The 18,803-nt window shown below is 35.7% G+C and overlaps 1 protein-coding gene across 2 annotated transcripts; it reads left to right on the top strand.

The window, feature by feature from the left end:
- Window positions 1-534: 534 nt before the first annotated feature.
- LOC121738780 lies at window positions 535-17,030 on the top strand. Of its 2 annotated transcripts, none has more exons than XM_042131019.1 (5): window positions 535-905; window positions 7,004-7,156; window positions 8,260-8,392; window positions 12,317-12,435; window positions 16,818-17,030. In XM_042131019.1, exons 1-5 carry the CDS (start codon window positions 856-858, stop codon window positions 16,957-16,959), a joined length of 597 nt encoding a protein of 198 aa, XP_041986953.1. In that variant the 5' UTR covers window positions 535-855; the 3' UTR covers window positions 16,960-17,030. The 2 variants fall into 2 exon arrangements, with proteins under 2 accessions (XP_041986953.1, XP_041986954.1); XM_042131020.1 differs by lacking the exon at window positions 535-905 and adding an exon at window positions 5,348-5,474.
- Window positions 17,031-18,803: the final 1,773 nt, after the last annotated feature.

The raw sequence follows: 18,803 nt of genomic DNA, 5'->3' as shown, positions 1-18,803 counted from the left end.
ATCGGTGGCAATTCCAAAAGTTTTGACTTTTGAGATGTCATGTTAAAGTCTTTGTTATTTCCGAAGTAGGACCTTTTTATTTGGATTTAAATGAATAATGAATTCTTAAGTTATATTATTTAAACAAACAAAAAATATGGAGCATTTAGTAATTTAAGCCCAGATAATAATCATTACTCATCTAACAACTATGGTGATAAAACAGAAGGAAATATAAGTTACTTTTTCTTTTATTCACAGAAATAGAATATGTACACTTAATACAGAAAGAGAATGAAGAGCCTACATTAATCCGGTAATTTTTTTTAAATATTATTTCTTCTACTCTCACGCTCGAACTCAGCTAGATATTTAATGATTAAGTACTGAAATGACAAAAACTTCATTCATTAAAATAAAATTAAAATAATCATTAAATACCTCCAAGTGCCGCCGTTAATAGTCTTCAAAGTATTTCAAACATTATTGTTACATAATGTGTTACATAAAATGAAAAGCCACCTGGATTCAATAAATGTTGAAAGTGTCATGGGCCATGGCTTACACTATGTAGGGAATTTTCATAAAAAATTCTAAGCGAGCAAAGTCTTTTAAATTCAAAGTTTCCGTACAATATTACAGGATAGGAACGCAAGAATTTCCAGACATTTTTGTATAATCCAGATAATCCAGATTAAGCTTTGGATAAGAGATTTTCTAACACAATTTTGTAACGATAGATTTCATGTGGTAACTTGCATTAACTCTTTACGGAAATCAAGTTCTCTTTTGCGAATCTATCACCTGAAAGTAATTTCGATCTCAGGAATTAGTTAAATTATGATTATTTGACTTGTGAATGTGTGCAATTAAAATATGAATCATTTTCACTTGTATACCTACGCTACATTCATCGTTCCAATGAGGTATGTAAATCTGCTATGTTATATTTGGTCCCGTTTCTATACTACTACAGTTTATATTATAATGTTGCTGCGTGGTAAGGGCATCTCAGCCAGGCTGAAGCGACTAAAATGGTAGACCCTAGGAGGAGGCCTATGCCAAGCATATTTAGGACATCTCACATTAGGTATATATTTTAACGTATATAATATAACTTATTTGTCTATAGTAAATGTATCGGAGTGACTATACTAAATGCTGAATTAAAATACACTAGCTATTTGACCGAGCTTTGCTCGGTATTTCTTAAAACACGAATAAAATGACATTTTCTAAAAATGATTCTTAGCTAGATCGATTTATCGCGCCCGAAACCCCTATATACTAAATTTCATGAAAACCGTTGGATTATATAATATATACTAGCTGTTGCCCGCGACTTCGTCCGCGTGGACTTTAGTTTATAGTTGTTCCCGTACCTCGATTGAGTCGTTTACGCGCAAATCAGAAAAGTATATTGTGTGGGAACTGCACATTTTTCCGGGACAAAAAACATTCCTTGTCCCAGATTCAAATTAGTATCTCCTATCTCCATGCCAAATTTCATCAAAATATATTGAATAGTTAAGGCAATAATCATAAAAGTTTATTGTGCGGGAACCGTACATTTTCCGGGATAAAATTAGTATTCCTTGTCCTTTCCCGAGACTCAAAGTATCTCCATACCAAATTCCATCAAAATAGATTGAATAGTTTACGGGCAAATCATAAAAGAATATTGTGCAGTAACCGTACATTTTTCCAGCACAAAATGTATCCTATGTTCTTTTTCGGGACCCAAAGTATCTTTATACCAAATTTCAGCAAAATGGGTCCAGCTGTTTACGCGTCATGTCGTGACCACGCGAAATATAACGTTCCGCGCAGCTTCGCCCGCGTAAATTAGATATTTTACAGACAAATTAGTCCCCAAAAATAGTCTATGATCCTTCACGTAGGTCTACTACTTATCTGTGCCAAATAACAGAAACATTGCTCCAGTAGTTCGTCAGATAAGCCCTTTCAAATATTTTCCCCCTTTTTTTACACATTTTCCTCTATTTCTTCGCTCCGATTAATCTTAGCGTAATAAAATATAGCCTATAGCCTTCCTTGACAAATGGGCTATCTAACACTGAAAGAATTTTTCAAATCGGACCAGTAGTTCCTGAGATAAGCGCGTTCATATAAGCTCTTTCAAATAATTTTCCCCATTTTTTCCACATTTTCCTCTATTTCTTCGCTCCCATAAGTCTTATCGTAATAACATATAGCCTATAGCCTTCCTCCATAAATGGGCTATCTAACACTGAAAGAATTTTTCAAATCGGACCAGTAGTTCCTGAGATTAGCGCGTTCAAATAAGTCCTTTCAAACATTTTCCCCCCGTTTTTCCCACACTTTCCTCTATTTCTTCGCTCCTATTAATATTAGTGTGATAAAACATAGCCTATAGCCTTCCTCGATAAATGGGCTATCTAACACCGAAATAATTTTTCAAATCGGACCAGTAGTTCCTGAGATTAGCGCGTTCAAACAAACAAACTCTTCCGCCAAATCAGCTAAATATCTTGTTCTGCGTCGCAAATTATCTATTTGTTGACTTCTGTTGTTCGCTCGACGATTCTGCATTGCCAACCGAGCTGTTTCACGGGCTGCTTCACTTTGCTCTCGTGATTGAGAAGCACGAAGTCGAGCCATACTATTGCGGCGCTGTTCACGTGCAATTTCTTGTTCTTCTTCAGTCCTTTCATTTGCAGTATTTTGTATTCTTCTTGCATTACGGCTTTGTCGGGAAAGATTCGATCGTCTTGGTCGCGGCATTATTAATTAAACTTCACTTCACTTCAATCCACTTGTTAATTATTTATTTAATAGAAATAGTTTTAATATTGATTTCTTACAAATATCAAATTGTCATCCATACGTCATTACATAGCTGTCATTTTACGTCAATTACATAGCTGTCATTTTCGTTTTGTTATTCCAAGTCTGATTCTTTTTTGTTATACCACGTTTTATAGTGACTGACGTTTCATGTCAAGTCACACAGGAACGCTGTCGAACGGGATAAAAAGTATCCTATGTCCGTCTCCTGGCTCTAAGCTACCTCCCTACCAATTTTCAGCCAAATCTGTTCTGCCGTTCTTGAGTTATAAGTGGTGTAACTAACACGACTTTCTTTTATATATATAGATTTTAAAGATATAAGATTACAATAGTTTTTTGCATTGCTAAAAAATAGAGCTGTCATCGAGTCGACAGGTTCAAACAAAGGGACGACTTCAAACAAGCTTATCAGCCTTGCTCATATCAATATTAGGCGCGTGTCTGCCACGTGCTTGGCAAAATTATATGTTACATATTAAATAGTAATATATTGTAATGTAGCCCCTACTACACGGTTATTAGGTACACAATGCCTCGTAGGCTTCGTATACAGCCTTATAGTGGTTCGAACAAACGATCCACTATTTATCGCCAAAGGCTACAACTTTATTGCTACGGAGCTTTTCTCACAAAAATTGTTGGCTTCATACTTGCGGAAGGTTAAGAGCGATTTATGTCTCTATAATAAGAAAAAGTATGGTCAGGAATACTAGAAGTAAGTAATTATATGTAAACCAAACATATTTAAATTTTACATTATCTGATCTCTACTATTGTGCACAATAGTAGAGATGTACGCAAAAAAATTAAAAGCTACTCTAATGTAGGTGTACCTTAATATCGTGATGTATGGCATATTTCCTCATTAAATTGGTTCTCAATTTTTTTTTTCTCTCTCACGGTTGTAAAATGGCAACCATTTTTTTATGATTCTATGTTTAATTCCACGAAATTCATAACGTATTGCCTGTGTAAGCGTAGTCCATAAGTTTAGCTATTAAATAAGACCTTTTTTATATTTATAATTATGAGAAGTATTGGTCAGATTAGTGTGAAAGAGCGGGAAAAACTAAAATGGCTGCCATTTTACAACCGTGAGAGAGAGAAAAAATTTGAAAACCAATTTAATGAGGAAATATGCCATACATCACGATATTAAGGGATCGGACACTGGTGTCGCGACACATTGAATATGGCGCGTTTTCGAACGGAGGCACCGGTTAACCTGAAGTGATACTATGACCGCGCGCTCTCCGCCCTCTTTATCGGAAACGGCTCACCGTATGAAAAAAAATCAACAGACGTTGTAGAGAATTTTGTATTCTACATCATAGTTATAAATACAAATAGCAAAAAACTCATAGCAATGAAATATTTACAAAAAAGTGCAAAAACCGATTTTTGTGACCTTGTGACCTTGAATTTTAATAGTTGCGCACACCCTACCATATGTAGGTTTTGAGACAACACTTATGGTGCCAATATACAAATATTTACAGAATTACAGCTGGGTATCTCGAATCCCGAGATGAACTTACTATACTAATTGGACTATTTTTGGAGCAAGTAGGCATATTTTCACAAAATACTCGATTGTACATACATTGTACTATGTGTACCTACTTTAATTATAAATTGGTTCAAAGGCTACAGAGAGAGTATGGTTTGCAGCTGGTAAGCGGTCAAACTTTGTGAAGACGACTGCATGAAGTCAGGTTTGGGCAGGAATTCGTCTCGGCGGTAGAACGGACCTCGTTTCGATACAAGGCAATATGACTGCTTTAAAATACCGAGATGAGGTGTTAGAGCCTCTAATCTTGCCCCGCAGACAGAAAATGGAACAAACGTTCCAGTTAATGCACGACAATACCCGTCCATATATGGCGCGTATCGTTACAAATTGGTTACAACAGCATGATATCCAAGCTTTAGACTGGCCTACACAATCTCCTGACTTAAATCCTATTATCATGCTCTTAGGAATTTCCCTGAAGATATTGTGCAAGAAAACCAGCATTTCTTGCATCTGAGCAGGACTAGGGGCAGTGTTTCATAACAGGATATTGACACCCTTGTTTTGAGTAAGTAGAACTGTTGCAGATGTATCAGGAGAGTTTTAGGTGGATCCACGGATTATTAATTTTTCAACAGTTTTTCTCTTCTTCTAAGTTTTTATTTTTTTTATTTATTTAAATCTAAAAGTTGATTCTCAGATTAAATAGGCTATTAAACAAGGTTTATTTAAATGTGCATACACTTGTATAATGGAGGTCAGTGCATCAGATCCTGGTAGACCACTGACCTCCATTATACACTTGTATAATGGAGGTCAGTGCAATCAGATTTTTCATAAGCTAGGTGTTTTAAATAAAGAATAAAAAATGGAGTATTTCCGATTATCGGGTTTATAATCCATTGCTTTTTGGAACCTTGGAATAATGTAAGCCGGCCATAATACCCAACTTACGTAGTTTGAATAAAAAAATTACAAAGAAAATTTAAGCTGACGATCAATGACGTAAAATTGTTCTGTCTCCAAAATGTCAATAAGCATAAACAATAATTAGCGAACAAAACCAAATAATAATTCCAAATAAAATGCTAAAATTGTTGTGATTTCAACCATATTTGCACCACCAAGATTAATTCACCAAGATGGCTAAGTAATACTTTAGTTTTAGTTACAACGTAGCTTTTCATGAATGTATGATATTATACTTACGTATTTTAAAAATGTTCAACGAAGAAACCCCTTTAGCTCTAGACCATAAAGTTAATATATATTAACTTTATGCTCCAGACTTAAAAAGACCCTATTTTGGGTGAAGGGACACGTCATTTTTCTATTAGAAATAAGAGATTTCTATTAGAAATAAGCAGATCCTTTGTGTCGTCTTTCTGTGTAAACTGTAATATATGTTTCCTGTGCACACTAAATTATAAAATATAAGGGAACCAGTTCTAATATTAAGACAGAACTTACGTAATAATTTTAAACTTTTTTAATGCATGTCCAATTAAATTTCCATCCTTTGTACGGACTGTGATTGTTATCAAAAAATTAGATGATCAGCGCAGCATAAACTTAGAAACAACATTTTTACAACGTGGGAATCAAACCCACGTCTAATCAAAACCTCCGGGCCACAGTGGTGAAACGGTTGACTCTATGTAACATAATACATTTATTATTTATTATAGCATATTCGTAGATTACAGCCTACTAGATAGATGATAGGTATGAATTAGTATCCTCTTTTCAAAAAACAATCAAAATCGGTTATTTACAAGTGCTGAAGTTTTGAAGTTACAAATTGCTGAAGTCGAGTTGAGAAACCTCCTGAGTTGATTGATAAAATATTATCAGCTTTGAGCACAACGCAGTGGTCAAAGCTGATAATGTTGGCTCCTAATTTTTGAGTATAAAAAATCTTTTTGTGGAGAGAAAGATATTTATACTCATTTTTTTAAATATGAGTATCTAAACTCGTAGGAGGTTGGTGCACAACACGGACATTTACCATCCGGCGCGGCGCAGCATCTCGATTTCCTACCTTATTTAAATAGCAAACGTGAAAGTTATGAACGCCGGACGGTAAAATTCCGTGTAGTACACAAACGCCCTAAATCCTAAAAAATCCGGTGGCCCACGTCGCCCACGCCTTACGCCGCCTCTGCTCCCATGCTTCCACGAATATCGAGCGGGTCTCGCTGGGAATTTTGTAGGCCGCGCAATCTTGTAGAGACAATATATCTCTATATATCTATCTTTCTAGATCCATATAATATTATAAAATGCTGTCTGTCGGTTTAACTCTGTTCTCTCTTCAAACCGCTAACCGATTTTGCTGAAATTTGATAAAGCGAAATATTATAAATTATATATACAGTACATTGGATACTTTTATCCCGAAAAAATGTACGATTCCCGCGCGGTAAATGAATTCTGGCGCAACGGAATTGCGGGCGACATCTAGTAGAAACATAAAAGTCAAAAGTAGATGGCTCTTTCAGACATATAACATATTTTTTTATTTATTTATTTCGATTAACCAACAGAATATCATCTCACATTCAATATAATTATTATCACATAAAAAGCTTGTAGGTATATATAAACAAACTAGGTCTGCCATATGCCTAAGTACCAATTTCTCTGATGGAATCTACTATAAATTACTTTCATTTTCAGATGTTGTCCGTGCGTTCATCATCAGATTGAAGAATCTAAGAAAACAGAAAATATAAATGCTCAACCAAAGGAAGATGATATTGTTCCTGACGATAACTTCATTATTGAACATTTCAAACTACCGCCACGGCCCTTATACCTTGATCCTTTTAGGTATTTTCCACTTTAATCTACACTAACCGCCTTGTTTATAAAAAGAATAGAAAAAATGCGCGGCTTCGACCGCTGTAATTAAAAGTATTTTAATTCTTACGTCTTGCCTAAATCTGCTCTATATATATGTCCAGTTTTACCAAAATCGGCCCCATTGTTTAGTTGCATAATATCACGGACAAAATATTATTCAATGCAAAATGCAAACAAAAAAACTTATTTTCTTACTACATACTTATAAACAAACTTTTCCTTTGGCAATGTAAGAAAATTGTGGTCGTGTTGTATGTGCTATAACGCTATTGTTCTGCGATCAGTGCTCTACATAATTCTATGGAAATGGGGAATGTACGAAAAACGATACTGCTAGAGGCGGTAAGGCCGCTCGCTCTATTTCTTGTATTGCTTCTATTTATGTATTTTTATGTATGTACAAACAATTTATTAAACAAATCTACCGAGTACTATTAGCAGAGTGGCCGCAGTGTGCATGCTATGCGTATCCATACTAATATTTTAAATGCGAAAGTTTGGCTGTCTGTCTGTCTGTCTGTTACCTCTTCACGCTCAAACCGCTGAGCCTAGATACTTTGAATCCCGGGAAAGGACATAGGATACTTTTTGTCCCGGAAAAATGTACGGTTCCCGCGCGATGAACGAATTTTGGCGCAACGGAGTTGCGGGCGTCATCTAGTTCCATATAAGACACCGACTGTGACCGTGGCGGGCTACCACAATTTTGACAAATTACCAGCTAGGAAAAGCATGAAGCCAGCTCGAACGGGGAATATACCATAGCCTTGGTTGGTAGTCCAAACTATACCTACCCACCCCACAAATATTAAGGCTTCAAAGAACATAGCATCTTGGCGGCCACCCCTCTACAAAATAATCATAACCATAATCATAATTTTTATTTGCATAGACCTAGCCAATGCACCTGATGCTTGTTATCAAGCGATTCGTTGCTCGTTCACCAGTCTTCGAAACAAAAATGTACATCTGCATATTTACATGCTGGCGTCGAAAAATGTTTGAGCAACAATTTGCGGAAGCGAACATATTTTTCATAGCGCAATATGAAGTCGTATTTTTTTTTGCAGACGGCCCTTAATAACGTTTCCGATGGTGGAAAACTCACAACATTTTAGCATGGCGAGAAAATATAAAATAAACCAACAAATTCTGGACGGATACCTCGACCCAAGTGAGGCCATCACGGCTCCTCCTATATTTGTATGTATTATTACTATGTATTTAAAATTATTAGTTCTTTTTGACTATTTATTGTAATAGTACAAGGTACTAGTAAGTAACTATTACAGACTACAGATCATTCTTTTCTCAGCATTTCCAAAAATACCTACCTAAAAGCAAATAAAGTATGTACTTATCTAAAGTTTATATTAATGTGTTCTTACACGAAATCGAAACATAGAAAGCTTGGTGCTTGATGCAGTGTACTGTGTAACAATGAGTAATCGTTGTGAGTTTCGTTGAGATCTAAGTCAGATCATAATAAATCTTAGATCATAATAATCTTCAATCTTAATTATTGTTAACTTAATGTAAATTTTATGTATATGTTACTGGAAATGTATGTAATCCGTACAATTCCTAGGAAATTTATGTAATTCCTAAAATCGTACGGAAATATATAAAATATTAATTATATTAGACACATTTCCTAGGAAATAATATATACATTTCCTAAATAGTAATCGGAAATGTAAAACATTTGAGATATCAATGGGTACGCAGGGATAGCGGTGCGGGACTACGGTCAGTTACTAACCTACAATCCACTGGAACTGACCAGGGATTTAAAAAGTGCCTTTGCAAAAAAACTGTACTACCTACATCGATATATCTGTGCTTTAAAAATAAATTATTGTGTACCTACCTACTTCCAAGTACCATTCCAACTTACCCTGCAAAAATAAATAGCCATATGGAGGTCTATGTGCCTATGTTAAATGTTAGCACTCGATTACATTTAACATAGTATAATTAATAATAATATTTACTTTGATATAATTGTGACATTTATCTTATATATTTAAACTAGCTGTTGCTCGCGACTTCGTCCGCGTGAATTTTAGTTTATAGTTGTTCCCGTATTGAGTCGTTTACGCGCAAATCAGAAAAGTATATTGTGTGGGAACCGCATATTTTTCCGGGACAAAAAACATTCCTTGTCCCAGATTCAAATTTGGCATGGAGATTGGAGATCAATCTCCATGCCAAATTTCATTAAAATAGATTAAATAGTTTAGGCGAGAATCATAAAAGATTATTGTGCGGGAACCGTATATTTTCCGTGATAAAATGTATCCCTTGTCTGAGTTGTCCTTTCCCGAGATCTGCCCGTTTTCACCAACAACACCTAAAATTTAGGTGTCCCAAGCCAATATAAGGGGCATCTAACGTCAGTTTTCTTTCAATAATATAGGGGATGAATTGACAACCCCGTAACTCTTAGGTGACGTACCTATATCACTACATAGTATAAAACAAAGTCGCTTTTTCTGTCCACATGTCCCTTTGTTCCCTTTAATTGCGGTTTTCTTTAATAGATAGAGTGATTAAAGAGGAAGGCTTGTGATAAATATAAAGATATTTATGGGAGTTCGCTATTTTACAAGTAAAATATCAGACGGCTATTCGATAACAGATTCATTGTCAAGGCAACCGTCATCTAACGTCGTCGTCGTTGCCACATACGTCACCTAAGTATTACGGGGTCGTCAATTCATCCCCTAAATTATAAGGGTCACCTAACGGTTTGGCGGATGAATCGCATAATAGGTTGTTTTAATCAAAATATACGTCACCTAAGTTTTTCGGGCTTGTCAATTCACCCCCTAAATTATAATGGTTTAGGTGTTACTTAAACTTCGGTGAAAATAAAACTTGCGTTAGGTGCCCTTTATATAGCCTTAAGGGACACCTAAATTTTAGGTGTCGTTGGTGAAAACGGGCAACTTGCCCGTGCCAAATTTCATCAAAATAGATTGAATAGTTTAGGCGATAATCAAAAAAGTTTATTGTGCGGGAACCATACATTTTCCAGGACAAAATTAGTAATCCTTGTCCTTTCCCGAGACTCAAAGTATCTCCATACCAAATTCCATCAAAATAGATTGAATAGTTTACGCGCAAATCATAAAAGTATATTGTGCAGTAACCGTACATTTTTTCGGGACAAAATGTATCCTTTGTTCTTTTTCGGGACTCAAAGTATTTTTATACCAAATTTCAGCAAAATGGGTCCAGCCGTTTACGCGTGATGTCGTGACCATGCAAAATATAACGTTCCGCGCAGCTCCGTCCGCGTAAATTAGATATTTCACAGACAAATTAGTCCACAAAAAATAGCCTATGATCCTTCACGTGGTCTACTTCTTATCTGTGCCAAATAACAGAAAAATTGCTCCAGTTGTTCCCTTTCAAATAATTTCCCCCGTTTTTTTCCACATTTTCCTCTATTTCTTAGCTCTTATTAGTCTTCGCGTGATAAAATAATATAGCTTATAGCCTTCTTTAATAAGTGGGCTATTTAACACTAAAAGATGTTTTCAAATCGGACCAGTACTTCCTGAGATTAGCGCGTTCAAATAAGCCCTTTCAAATAATTTCCCCCATTTTTTCCACATTTTCCTCTATTTCTTCGCTCCCATTAGTCTTAGCGTATTAAAATATAGCCTATAACCTTTTTCAATTAATGGGCTATCTAACACTGAAAGAATTTTTCAAATCGGACCAGTAGATCAAGATCTTTGAACGCGCTAATCTCAAGAGATTAGCGCGTTCAAAGAAGCCATTTCAAATCATTACTCCCGTTTTTTCCACACTTTCCTCTATTTCTTCGCTTCTATTAGTCTTAGCGCAATAAAATATAGCCTATAGCCTTCCTCGATAAATGGGCTATCGAACACTGAAAGAATTTTTAAAATCGGACCAGTAGTTCCTGAGATTAGCGCGTTCAAACAAAGAAACAAACAAACAAACAAACTCTTCCGCTTTATAATATTAGTATAGACGAGCTCCAACGATTTTCATGAAATTTAGTATATAGGGGGTATCGGGGGCGATAAATCGCTAGTAATTAGTTAAACAACATACTTACCAAGCTCGGTCAAATATCAGTTGCGCCAAAACTCGTTTATCGCGCGAGAACCGTTTTTTCCGGGACCATAGGACTATGTCCTTTCCCGGGACTCAAAGTATCTCCAATTCTCCATGCCAAATTTCAGCAAAATCGGTCCAGCGGCTTAGACGTGACGAGGTAACAGACAAACTGACAGATAGACACACTTTCGCATTTATCATATTAGTTTATGGAAGTATGGATATGGATTTTTGAAGCTTTAATTAGTAAGATATTATGAAGATTATTATAAGTATTATATTTTACGATATGATTGCTACCCGAACGTTGTTATCTCAATGAGTACTTTAATAAAAATGATTATTCTCATTGTAGCAACGTGTTTTATTACAGAAACTACAGAAAGCATTGTTTTTATACATTTCCTAATACGATACTGGAATTATATACAATTCCCAGGAATAGTACACATTTCCTAGGACATTTATTTAAGTCAATAGTTGTTGAAACAATATTTCATAACATTTCCTAAACAGTTTCGTATTGTACTTATTACATTTCCTAGAATTTGTATACAATTCCTAAATTTCATACATTTCCGGTAACATATTATAATACATGACTGTTTGTTGCCATAATAAATTTAAAAAAATAATAATAATAGTTGATTGTCGAAATTATACGAGAAGGCTGCCTTACAAACCCTTGAATTATATGGCAGCGCCATCTATGAATTATTATTAACTACTCGATACTACTCAGTACTCGATTCACAACAAATACCTGCTAGTGACATCTAGTTTATGTTTACGAAGTCTTTTAATCGCAGTTATTAGTTTTTAAACACTAGATGGCTCTAAAGATGTTGCATTTAATTATAGCATTGAACGCTAGATGGCTCTGGCCCCATTTACGAAAAGCAGTTTGCGCACTCAGACAATAATAATATTATTCTTATTATTTTTAACATAATATTTTGAGGAGTGAGGACTCTAAAGTACATTATATGAAATTTAGACTAATTTGATAATTTCCAGTTCTTTTTTTAGCCTTACCCAAAAAAAGAAAAGGACAAGATAGGCAAATACGATGACGTGCAAATCATTTTTCAGTTATCTGAGGGGCATTACAAATGTCCTGTGCATAATAAAACAGTTGGAACTCCGAGGTTTGTATTGATTAAGAGGATGTAGAAACTAGAAAGCACAAGACATAACGATTTTAAGTATATTAAAAACTTCTTGTTACTAAGGTGCACCAGAGGCGTGGTTAAAGTTAAAGCTATGGTCAAAGTTATGGTCATAGTTAAAGTTGGTACAACTAATATAATATATTCTGTGGTTAAGGCTAATTTAACTTTAACCTTTGAACCACAGAATTTGACAAAAGACGTTGCTAGTCCGACAAGGCTTTTAACGTGGGAGGGGGCGCTGCTGGTAAAGGAGAACTGTCAAAAATGGCGTTTTTGTATGATGACAGTGTTAGTTCCTTTTTTCGCCACGTGCATTTAAAATGGCATTTAAGGCCTTATCGAGCTCTATGGTTATGGTTAAATATGGTGTCTTGATGGCATCCATTTTTAACTTTACCAAAGATTAAATTTATGTACGTGGGAGAGCCATGCTTCGGCACGAATGGGCCGGCTCGACCGGAGAAATACCACGTTCTCACAGAAAACGGACGTGAAACAGCGCTTGCGCTGTGTTTCGCCGAGTGAGTGAGTGAGTGAGTGACCGAGTGAGAGAGGAGGCCCAATCCCCGACCCTATTCCCTTCCCTACCCTCCCCTATTCCCTTCCCTTCCCTACCCTACCCTATTCCCTTCCCTACCCTCCCATATTACCCTATTCTCTCTTAAAAGGCCGGCAACGCACTTGCAGCTCTTCTGATGCTGTGAGTGTCCATGGGCGACGGAAGTTGCTTTCCATCAGGTGAACCGTTTGCTCGTTTACCCCCTTATTTCATAAAAAAAAAAGATTTGACATTTTGCACTGTAGCTAAAGTTATAGTTAAAGTTACAGTTATAGTTAAAGTAACTTGGTGCAACCCAACCTATGGGTGGGTTGTACCAACTAACTTTGTTAAAATTTTTCCTATTTCGATGGCACCCGGCCTCTTAAAGGGGCGAATAAAATAAAATATATAATATATATTTACAAGAATTGCTCGTTTAAAGATACAGTGTGTTTGTGTCAACACTGTTGTCCTTGAAACCATCAAATGAGCCCGTCAAAATGAACAACTTTTTCTATGAGAACAATGCTGGGAACTCAAAAAAAAATTGTCTTCATACCCACACAAATTGCCGATCCGGGCATCCGTATGGGTTGGTACTACTAATATATATTCTGTGGTATGGGTATGAACTATGAAGACGGAATTTTTTTTTTGAAATCCCACTTCCAGCATTATTCTCATAAAAAAAGTTGTTCATTTTGACGGGCTCATTTGATGGTTTCAAGGATAACGATGTTTACACAAACACATTGTATAAGATTAAGGTTGGGTTGCACCAGAGGCGTGGTTAAACTTAAAGGTACGGTCAAGGTTATGGCTATTAATATATAGGGTATATTATTAAATGCACATCAGAATAATTTTTCAGCACACTACTTTAACTCCTCTAATTAACTGAATGCATACCAGAAAAACTAATGCTGATCAAAAAAAACAATTGATTAACTGAACATGTCCTTCAAAAAAAGCTTAAACATCATACAATACGAGACGACCTTTATAACCGAATTCACACCAAAAATATGGTTCATACATCGTTCATACATAGATATATTATTTGTAAAACTAAAATTTAAATTGTTTATCAAAAATACTAACTTGCACTCTAAATTGGACAATCTTACAACGGAATTTCTAAAAACGATATCGAAAGGTGCACCACAATAAAATCAATTTCTATTATCAAAACAAGTCTACAAATTGACAGCGTAGCGCAGCGTAGCTCCCGCCTTAGCCATCGTGGTTATTTTTTGTGAACCACCCAGAAGTAGGAGCCCGCGTAGCGGGGCTCCGTCGACTCACTCCGACTCGCTCTTTGCCGATTGTTTATTATTATCTATACTAATATTATAAACGCAAAAGTATCTCTGTCTGTCTGTCTGTCTCGCTTTCACGCCAAAACTACCGAACCGATTGAAATGAAATTTTGTATACAGATAGTCTAAAGCCTGAGAAAGGACATAGGCTACTTTTTTACTAAGAAAAAGGGTTGTAAGGGGGTGAAAATACGAAAATTTGTTCAAATTAAGTTAGTTCCAAAAATTCATACTAGATGGCGCCGTACGTCTCTTACATCGCGCTAACGCTTGCCCAAAATATTTCTATAATAGGTGGTATCATCATACATTTGAGTTCCGATTTTTTCGATTGTTATTTGTTTGTTACGTTATTTTATAAGTCAATACTTTTACTTTATATTAAGTATATACAGTGACGTAACCTTAAACCTATCAATGATAAATAGTTTATGGGCAAGGTTGTGTAATTGGGGGGCTAAATAAGCTTTAAAATTTGGCAGAAAATATAAGTTTATTTAAAAAAAATATATTATGTGCACACTGCACAGCTGTTTTGATTTAAGGGGTACCAGGGTTTTTTTTATAAAAGCTTTTGACACCAATTTTGTTGACATCGCGCGCTATAAACTGAAGTCCACGCGGACGAAGTCGCGGGCAACAGCTAGTTGTTTATAAACTGAGTTACCATTCACTGTGCCAAAGTTTAGTCCATGTTAAGTTAGCTCTTGATGATTTTTATGTGTTCTCAATTATTATATGAACATAACAGATTAATATTTGTTTTATTTAGAATAAATGATGTTCCTAAAAGTAATTTAGGTGATGGTTTTCCTTTAAAAAGTTGTAGTATGTTTGTTGAACTAAGGAATTGTTAGATATACTATTTTAATAATAGTTATTCGTTAAAACAGTTATGCAAATAACTTTAAATAGTATGCTGAATTCGCATTGTTTAGGGTGCATAATTAGTGTGCAAGTCAGTATTTTTGGTGAAACTTTCAAATATTTTGATCGAGAAAAGGGAATATACAGATATTGATTTAAATACATGCCTTAATATATTTATGTTATGTATATTAATATATTATGTAGGTATTTAAGTTATGGCTAATAATATATGGCTGTTATAGGCTAATGTGTTGTTTTGTTTTTTAAATCCCCACCAGACGGCGCGACGGTAGACACATCTAGATTTTCTATTGGCCCCCCACTGATCTGAAATTATCTGCAGGTTGGCATCACTGACTACATATTGGTTGTGTCAATGAGTTTCTAAAATACTAGAGTAGCAATGTCTTACAAAAGATTCTCAGAAATGCGTAACCACTTTTTTGTTCAAAAGACAATGTCAAGTCATATATTCGTTATGTCATTATGTATGTGAGATATGCCTGCAGGCATCTTCGAAGTGGCAACGCGTTGCTACCGTAAACTTCCAATCTAGTTACGTTAGTAACATAGAATATCATTGGGTTGTGTTTCTACAAAATTTTAGTGTCCTGTCAAGTGTGACATAAATTAAAATATCCTAAACCTAAGCGATCATTGGCCTTAGCGATTAGGCCAGTATACTGGTAACAGTTTAGGAACACGCTGACATAATAAAAACTTGTCAAACTGTAAACTGACAACTGAAAGAGTTTTGGCGGCCAATGGCCATGTTACTTTGAAACTTCTTCTACTTTTTATTGTTGGTGTGGTTTTTTCCCAAATTGTGTTATTTGGGTTTTTGATGTTCATTATTGGTTAAATATTGGCCATTAAGACTGGGTTGCACCAAGTAACTTTAACTTTAACCGTAACTATAACCGGAAAAATTGACAGATGTCGTATGAGAATATGGGGTGTTTGGACGCCATATTTAACTTTAACTTTACCCACGCCTCTGGTGCAACCCAGTCTTAATATTCATTATCATGCACAAGTGCAGGTAAAACGTTGTCAAAACCAAAATTTATAATTCCTGTGACATTTGGTGTGAATATCGATAAATAGGGCTATTTATTCCGTGAGTTTTAACTAAAACATCGTTATAATAACTTTATTATCCTATTCATTGGAATATCATTGTGTCTTTTTCAAATTGAAATGTATCAAGTTTTACATTCTTTTGCCCACTTTTGTAGCAATTAATAATTATAGATGGTATTGCCTGGTATTACATGGGTATCATCATGGAGGTATTATACTATATCCTATATCCTTAATCTATGGGTATTACCGATAGTTGTGAGTTGTCTACCCATACGCCATCTAGTTATTAAAATGGAAACTGTTTATCAATCAAATTTAAAAAATAAGAAAATGCCCCATTTAACTTTAACCTTAACTTTGACCACAGAATTTAACAGAAGACCTTGCTAGTCCAACAAGGCTTTATAAGAACGTGGGCGGGGGCGCTGCTGGTAAAGGAGACCTGTCAAAAATGGCGTTTTTGTATGATGACAGCTGCGTTAGTTCCTTTTTCAGTAATATTATAATATTTCTTACACTAAACATACATTCTTCTGTTTCAGGATTTTAGGATGTTGCACTTGCCTTAAATCAGAAAGCAAAAGTGAAGCCAGGCAAAGAAAAAAATCAGATAGACCATACAAAAGGCCCAAACCATGGTTACTCAGCAGACACACCGACTTTGATCTTATTTCGCAATGGTGAAGTGTTACAGACTGTACAACAATATTTTAGTAAATTTATTAAATTTTAAACCTGATATTAAATAAATTAAAAATAATATAATAATATAAAGAGCAATAATTATAGCTAAATACATAGCCCATTAAGTCTGCAAGAAAATTGCAATGTTTCCTGTTTACCAAAATATACATTTTAATTGAAAGTGGTCAGATTTTTATTTAAATCTCTAGCCCAGAAAACTGCTCAGACGTTTTAATATTTCATAACCACAAGCTACCAGTGTAAGTTACTATAATGATATTTTATTAGTAACAGCATAATGATATTAAGAGGTGTCCACACCGCCCTTTTTAAATCGGTTACGTTTTGGAGAAGGAATCAGGGGACAACGAATCGTTGATTTTCTGCAGTTGTCTATCGCGTTCTACAGTATAGGCTTGAGGTAAGGGAGACAGTCATAGATATTTCATATTACAGGTACTTTTTTTTCATTTCTCTAGCCCCTGGTGTATCCTCTTAAGAGCGCTTACCTAAGACGAACGGCACGTGCCGGCGGCAGTCGACTGCAGGCGACGGTACGTATCGGGGGCAGTCAACGGCTGTCGACGGCACGTGTTGGCGGCAGTCGATGACAGTCAACGGCAGCCGTCGACAGTTTATCACGCTTGCAGTTGTGACGTACCGCGTACAGGTAAGCGTCCACAGGTCAATATCGTACAAAACGGACGTCTGGCATCAAACTGATAATTTTTTCATAGTACGTCCGCTGTATCGGCAGCGTACGGATTACCGACTAGCCAGTATGTTCATCTCCTAATTAGTCCAAACAAAACTTTGTTTGGACTAATTAGGAGATAAACAACCTAAGTCAACATTTCTGCTTTCGACTTTTCCATCCAGCTCCATTCCATCCTTTTCAGCATTCATTTACTAGGCTATTCTGTAATCCCTACGCTGCCGATATAGTGGTCGTACTGTGAAATAAGTAGGTATCCATTTGATGCGAGACGTCCGTTGCGTACTATACCGACAACATGTGGACGCTTACCTTTAGGTGGTACGGTACGTCACAACTGAGGGCGATACCGTTTAACAGATGAGCAATATCTGGGGGCACAGCAGTGCCCCAGCCAAGCTTTTTATTTGGTACCCGGATAGATCTTTATTCATAATAAAAGGAAAAATTATGAAAACGGCGAGTCGGACTGGCGTACATAGGGTTCCGTACCGAAAATTTGTACCTTAAATAATAAGTTTATTTAATTTTTATTATTAATTATTAAAGTTAAAACACAGTTGAGTATTTTCTGAAATTTCCAATAACCACTGTTACCATTATGGATATAGAGCAAAAAACGGGAAAAAATCGTGTTTGTTGTATGAGGCCCCCTATTAATACTTTATTTTCTTTTAATTGGACTATTAGCTTTTATAACGACACCAGAAATACATAATTTGTGAAAATTGCAACTATCTAGCTATTGCGGTTCTCGAGATCCAGCCTGGTGACATACGGATGGCCGACGGACAGACAGCGAAGACTAGGGTCCCGTGTCCCGGTTCCGAAAAGAAAAAAACCTTCAAAAAAGAAATGAAATCCCTCCAAAACATAAAATGTAAAAGGGGCCAAACAAAATATTGCATAGCTTTAATACTTCTGTCGTAAAATGTTTTCAGATAACATTCAAGCCAAACCATCAACTTATTTTGTAACGAGCTTTTGCCCGCGGCTTCGCTCGCGTTAGCATGTATTATTATATACAAACTTTCATCCCTTATTTTGACCCCTTGTGGGTAGAATTGATCATTCAATAACTAAATAACTAAAAATTATATTTTTAAAATGTTCATAAAATTCGCGTCAT

This window comes from Aricia agestis, chromosome Z (genome assembly GCF_905147365.1).
Source record: "Aricia agestis chromosome Z, ilAriAges1.1, whole genome shotgun sequence".
Lineage (NCBI taxonomy): Eukaryota > Metazoa > Arthropoda > Insecta > Lepidoptera > Lycaenidae > Aricia > Aricia agestis.
This window is presented reverse-complemented; position numbering and strand designations above follow the sequence as displayed.

Coding starts and splice junctions, on each gene's coding strand:
- LOC121738780 (XM_042131019.1), top strand. CDS start 856: ATGAATCATTTTCACTTGTATACCTACGCTACATTCATCGTTCCAATG. Junction 906..7,003: donor ACATTCATCGTTCCAATGAG/GTATGTAAATCT, acceptor TTTCATTTTCAG/ATGTTGTCCGTGCGTTCATC. Junction 8,393..12,316: donor TCACGGCTCCTCCTATATTT/GTATGTATTATT, acceptor TTCTTTTTTTAG/CCTTACCCAAAAAAAGAAAA.